At 42.3% G+C, this 6,590-nt stretch overlaps 1 protein-coding gene across 6 annotated transcripts in view; it reads right to left on the minus strand.

Moving 5' to 3' along the window:
• Positions 1 to 1,000, minus strand: part of phf14 (PHD finger protein 14) — a 75,865-nt gene extending 74,865 nt beyond the window's left edge. For 3 of the 6 annotated variants that reach the window (XR_011984912.1, XM_072705498.1, XM_072705497.1), the window contains exon 1: positions 541 to 676. Coding sequence is in view for 5 of the 6 variants with exons in the window: in XM_072705498.1 (XP_072561599.1) it covers positions 541 to 559 (19 nt within the window). In the remaining variant the exon portion in view is untranslated. Of the gene's footprint in view, positions 1 to 540; positions 682 to 897 lie in introns of those variants that run through there. The other 3 variants (XM_072705499.1, XM_072705500.1, XM_072705501.1) reach the window with 3 other exon arrangements.
• Positions 1,001 to 6,590: the final 5,590 nt, after the last annotated feature.

Raw genomic sequence — 6,590 nt, forward strand, 5'->3', positions numbered from 1 at the left:
TTTTTTGACGTGTTAAATGAAGCATGTCAATAAGGACTGTTTACTGACTTCTTACAGATACTTGAAAAGGTACGAACTAAACTTGCAAGCCCTTTCCCCCAGCGTTCATCTTCTCATCAAAATTCGTGGACTAATGCATGCAAAGCCTTATAACCCCCCTTAAAAAAACTACATTTAAGCAACTACAAATTATCCTTCACGACTTCTTCCTCCGTTTCTCCAGATGTATGGTAATTGGTCTCTTTGGTGCGGTACAAAAATAGGTGTTTATCACCTGGACTGTTGCAGCATCCATAACATTTAAAATAAGACGATTTTATATTAAATGGCATCTCGAAGGATTGTCGGACACTGAAAATGTTACAATATACGTTTTAACATCGTACGTCGCAAATGAATGAACATATCACTCTAATGCCATCACTCTGACCAATATACATTAAAGCTAAAGCGCGACGTGTGTATGCTACAATTTAACCATAGACCTCAACAACGTTATAATGTAGCTAAAGACATATGCGATGTATATCAGCAACAAACCAATATATCGTTGAAACATCACTGTTAGCTTGATAGCATTTCAATGAAAGTGTTCTTTAACTAAACCGAAGCTCAAATGAGCCATATTATAATGCCATCCTCTGAAGGCGAAGGCAGGTTAACACATATTACAACAGGAACCGCTCAATTTTAAATATAGGTGTATCTTTTTTTAACGGAAAACACAGCAGGCGGCCTAGCTAGCTAGCTAGCTAACTGCTACTCATAGACTCAGGCAGCCTTCTGGCCGCTCGTAACGATTCCCGTGACACTGAGACATGAATTTCGACTTCGGTTCCTATGTAGCAAATTTTTATCTCACACAACGGCGAGAAAATCAGGAAAACAAGGACTCACTTTATCAGAGCTCACGTTATTACTCGAAGAAACAAATTGCACAAAGAAAGCCTCTTCCAATCGGCTACCCGCATACGTCTATAGTACGCGCCAGTGACGCTAGCGCAGGCGTCAGTTTTAAAAACCATGACAACGACGCACCGCGAGCCAGACCTGTCTGGGGAACGAATTGTTCCTCGTAAATAAAATTGACATAGATTTTGTTTTGTTACAAATACTACTACTTAATGATGGTAATTAAATAACGAAAAAACACAAATCAAATCGCATGTGACAATTGCGTGTATATATTTTCAAACGTCAAACCCAACTAACAGGCATATTTTAATATTTTGGTAGCGTCCAACGATTCATCACCTTCCTACACCTTATCTGGTACAGGGTTGCGGGGCTGAAGCCGATCCCATCAAGGATAGCGTACAGGGCAGGGGTACACAGTGGATGAGATGCCACAGACATACAGTACACATCACGCCTATCATACTACATGCCTTGGTGTTGAGGGAGAAAATTGGAGTACCCAAAGGAGACCCACAAGATGAGGGGAGAATAAACACATATGCAATGTAATGATTCACATGACAACCTTGATGTTTGGCTACAAGAGGAGCCAGTTCTTTTAGTATTTCAATAAAGCAATTATTAAATTGTTGGTATGAATTACAATAACCATAATACGGCTATTGCATTCTAATGCCGATCTAATTGTTGCTGATGCATGCTTGCTTCTTTTTATATGATTCATTCATCTCTCAGCAAATATATACAGCCCTGAAATTCCTGCTAGACAGAAGCCAAAGATTGTTAATCTTTGCCTGGAATATCCCTTTTCTGACATATTTCTGCAAGTCAGTTTGAACATCAAACAGCCCAGAATCAAAGTGAGATCAAGTGAGACTCCAACTGAGTCCTGGAAGTTCTGAACCACCAAAATCTGAATGGCACAGTCAGCTTCCTCTAAAAAAATATAAAGAATGATGAAAAATGGTATCATAAATTAAGGTACTGACTCCAAATCAAAAAATAAAAAATTTGGTTTATTTTCTGAAATACTTAAGTATGCAAATAATTTTAGAGACACTGTGGAAATTGTTAATTTTTCCCTCTTTATCATTAATAATTAGCAAAATGTGGCGTAGTGTCAGTATAAGACACATCCCTGAGAAATGTTTTGCTAAAAACAAGCCACATTTGGTACTTTGGTAGGTGTGACTTTTTGAAGACGGGTGTGTTGTGTGTTGGCATCCAACCGAAGGTCTGACATTTCAAATTCGGCTGCAAGGTTTGGTCAAGCAGCAGAGGGAATTGTGGATCCTCGTTTTGATTTCCAAGGTGCAGGCTTGGGGAGTCCTGAAGGTGCCATGGTTACCGGCTCCCTTTGTATGACATCCTACTGCCACAGTGACTGCTGAGAGTCAGTAGGACTGGGCACTGAGTGTCTTATCTCCTTCACTTCTCCACTTCATCTTGATAAGTGGCTTCCTCGCTGCCAGACAAAAGTGCAGCGTACAGAAGCATCTCCTGGGCTTTACTATTCAATAAAAAATAATATTAGAATGATTTTTTTCCAATGTGGTGTTGCGTATCTGGGGCTAGTGGTTTCAATCCTGCTGTGTGTGTGGAGATTACATGTCCTGTCCAGGTTTTGCGTTTCCTCTGTGCATTTGGGTGAGTTGGGCGAATTGTGCATATTGCATCTGATTGTGCATGCGATTGTGCATGTGAGTGGGGTGACACAGTGGTTAGCACAGTTGCCTCACACCTCTGGGACTGCCATGGCTCTATATGTGTGGCGTTTGCATGTTCTCCCCACGTCCTTGTTGGGTTTCCTCTGGGTACTTCCGTTTCCCCCCAGAGTCCAAAAACATGATGAAGTTAATTAGAGCTACCAAATTACCCATTGGGTGGGCATGTGTGAGTGTGCCGTGCAATGGGCTGGCGCCCCATCCTGGGTTGATCCATGCCTTCTAGGATAGGCTCTGGACCCCCTGTGACCTTGAATAGGACATGTGGTTACAGAAAATGGATGGATGTGCATGTGAGTGTGTGTCCTCCACAGAGTTGGGTAATTCAGGTCCAGAGAGTAAAAGTCCACACCGGGATTTTGTTTCAACCAACCAGTTGAGTACTCTGTGGCTGTGACTCTTTATGCTCAACTGGTTGGTTGAAACAAAATCCCGGTGTGGACTTTTACTCTCTGGACCTGAATTACCCAACTCTGGTCCTCCAATTGGCTGGCACTCTATTCATCCCCTCACTGTTCTTGTGCGAAAATCAAAGTTGTGTAATTGATAACAGTGATGAACTTATGTGGTTAGGGTGGCATGAAGGATTATGGCTAAGGACAGTCTGGCATGGCATTACTTTTTATCTCCAACAAAATCAGATTCAACAAACAAAAGCCGAGGATCAAACTTTCCCTATCAGACCGCAATAAAAATATCCTTACGAATGAGGTCGATCTTAAAAATAAACCAAACAAATACACAGTTTAGAGCAGGGGTGGGCAATCTTATCCAGAAAGGGCTGCAGTGTATGCAGGTTTTCACTGCAACTCCCTATAATTGGATCACTGATTAGAGGACTGATTGGCTGAAGAGTCATCACACCTGGGTTTGAACAGCTGAACTAAAGGTTATCCCAGAAACCTACATACACAGCGGCCTTTGCGGATAAGATTGCCCACTCCTGGTTTAGAGAGAGATCTGGCTAGAGAAAAAAATCCAAATGCGTACGGGAATTAAAGCAGTTTCAGGTGGGGGGGTGGGTTTAGGGTAAGGCGAGATCTGGGATTTAGCCCAGAACCCTGTTGATGAGTCAGAGTTCAAGATTTAAAAGCATAACATTCTGTCCATCTATTCCATTAATAAATACATTAGTTCTGTGCCTGTTGCAGCTCTGAATTTTGGTGAAAATTTGGCTCTAATATTAGCCAGCTAACATCCATCCATCCATTTTCCAACCCGCTTATCCTACTGGGTTGTGGGGGGTCCGGAGCCTATCCCGGAAGCAATGGGCACAACCCTGGATGGGGGGCTAGCTCATCGCAGGGCACACTCACACACCAGTCATGCACACATGCATACCTATCGGCAATTTAGGAAGTCCAATCAGCCTCAGCATGTCTTTGGACTGTGGGGGGAAACCGGAGTGCCCAGAGGAAACCCCACGACGACACGGGGAGAACATGCAAACTCCACACACATGTAACCCAGGCGGAAACTCAAACGCAGGTCCCAGATGTGTGTGGCAACAGTGCTAACCACTGCACCACCATGCCGTCCCCGCCAGCTAACATGCTTAGCTATTAACATTAGTCAGCTAATGTGGTTAGCTATCCGTCACTAGGCCGATCTGCCTTATAGCAAATAATGGTGATCTTAAATTTTATATGGATTAACTACAATATTGTTAAATAACTCGGCACTAGGTTAATCAGGTTAACCGTAATGTCAATTAAAGTTTTATCTCTCATGTTCTAATAAGTATTTTAAAAACCTGGAGAGATCAGAGACCATAGTCAGGGTTATTGTATGTGTGTGTATTTGCTGAGAATCAAAATGAGACAGTTCACAAGTAGCCCTGCAGAGGTAAGGACAGGGTCACACAAAAAATTTTACAGCAAATCTATATTATTCCATAATAAATTTTAAATTAGCCACATCAAAAACGTTGGGGTAATTTGCAAAACCTATACTATTTACAGGGTAATGTAAACAGTACAGTTACAGTTACAGTAGTAATGTAAATGAATGTAACCTATTACCAGCAGGACAGGTTTATTGATATTGAGGAAATATCTGGGGCTTCAGCTGAATTTCCTGGCCCTAGGCACGGCCCTGAGCTAAATCGGGAATGCTGGTATTGTGGAGTAGGACAGATATGTGCAGAAGGTCGGATCCAAAACATAATCCAAGATTGTTTACAGGTGATGGAAGGGAAGTCCTCGGAAAAAATACAAAGACAAAAAACACAAAAACAGGGAGGAAACGGAGGATATAAAACTAGGACCTCTGTAAGTCCAAGATAGGACATGGCCTTGTAGTCAAGCCTCCTTCTTTGGAGTATAGGTACAGGTACTCTTTGCAAGCTCTTTTTGGTTATAAGACACGTCTTGGGCGATCGGGACACATGGACAGCTGAGATACATCGCTGTGTACACCTGTGTCTGTCGTTCGTCGCCTAGGTGTTCAGCTGTTCACCACTTGTCCTCAGATTTGGTTACTGCCTACGTCACTTCCACGAAAGATCAGATGGCCTCGCATGCGGTTATTGCGATGTCGTTGTCCGGGGTGCATCAGGGTGCATTAACATTTGCACTACAAAAGATATGCAGTTAAATCCCAGACCACCTCAGCGAACGATTTGAGTGATTGGATCGCGATGTGTCTTGGTGGTCATTTACGTCTGTGTTTAGCTCTATGCGCTTGTGAGCCGATCACCCAAGATGCATTTTAAAGCCAAGTGTGAACAAAGGGCCAAAAATGACACATGATGCACACACCTACAATTTATAACCTTGCTTTAAAGTGTCTGATATGTTGAAAGTGGTTACAGGTGATGGATAGATGGATGGATGGATGGATGGATGGGCGATTTTTTTGGTATAATGGGATTTGTCTATGTGAAGAAGAATGAATACATAGAATAGTCTTCAGATGCATCACTGTAGTTGTGCCACATTGTAGCAGGAATTGCAGCAGAACAATTACCCTACGCAAGGTGAACCTCGTCAGTTCGACTGCCTGACACGTGTTTCCCGGAGGCAGATGACAGCAGGAATGAGACAAAACCCTGTACTGGCAAAAGCAACAGTCACTCGTGGTTGAAAACGAGTTGTTTTGGCTTGTTTTCACTCCAAGGTGTGTTCCAGTTGTCCTCTGTTGACTTTGCCAGTTTCACAAACAGGCGATGATTAATATAAATGAGGCTGGATTGATCCCGATACACAGCGAAGGGGAAGACTGATGGGGAAGGCAAGCAGAAGAGATGATTATGATTGTCCTTGCACGATGACAAATGGCGCCGTATTGTACTGGAGTGGCACGCTTTTTTCATCGCTCCGCATCGAAAATCCCACGCAGATATCATCATCACCCTCACCAGTAGGCTTGGTTTCCTATTATTGCCATTATTTTAGCATTTTTACATTATTTGACGGGACAACAGGGTGGAGTTATGTTTCTTCTATGATTTATTTTGAAGCAAGATTTAATACTGTAAGTGTATGCATTAAATGCCATATTGTATTTATGCACTAATACGCATAGAAGTTTTTCCATATGGTATTTGCGTATTAACAACAACAGTGTAATATTTAGATGTACAGTCAAACCTCGGATTGCGAGTAACTTGATTTGTGGGTGTTTTGCAAGATGAGCAAATTTCAAAAATACATTTTAACTTGATAAATGAGTGAGGTCTTGCAATACGAGTATTACATATACGCTTTGTCTGCCGAGCGTCATGTGATCACAACTGAGCCGATGGTTCTTCTCTCTCTCTCTCTCTCTCTCGCTGTGGAATTGTGGGTAATCTGCGTGCCTCACCCATATAGTCAAAACTTAGTAGAAAAGCACCACCCGAATAAGGCCGTAGCAGTGCGAGCGATGAATCTGTTTAACGACAATGCAATGTCCACATTTCCGCGAAATTGAAAAGGAGGTAAAAGTCATTGGATAGGTTCCTTGTTA

Source organism: Paramormyrops kingsleyae, chromosome 23 (assembly GCF_048594095.1).
Source record: "Paramormyrops kingsleyae isolate MSU_618 chromosome 23, PKINGS_0.4, whole genome shotgun sequence".
NCBI classification, from domain to species: domain Eukaryota; kingdom Metazoa; phylum Chordata; class Actinopteri; order Osteoglossiformes; family Mormyridae; genus Paramormyrops; species Paramormyrops kingsleyae.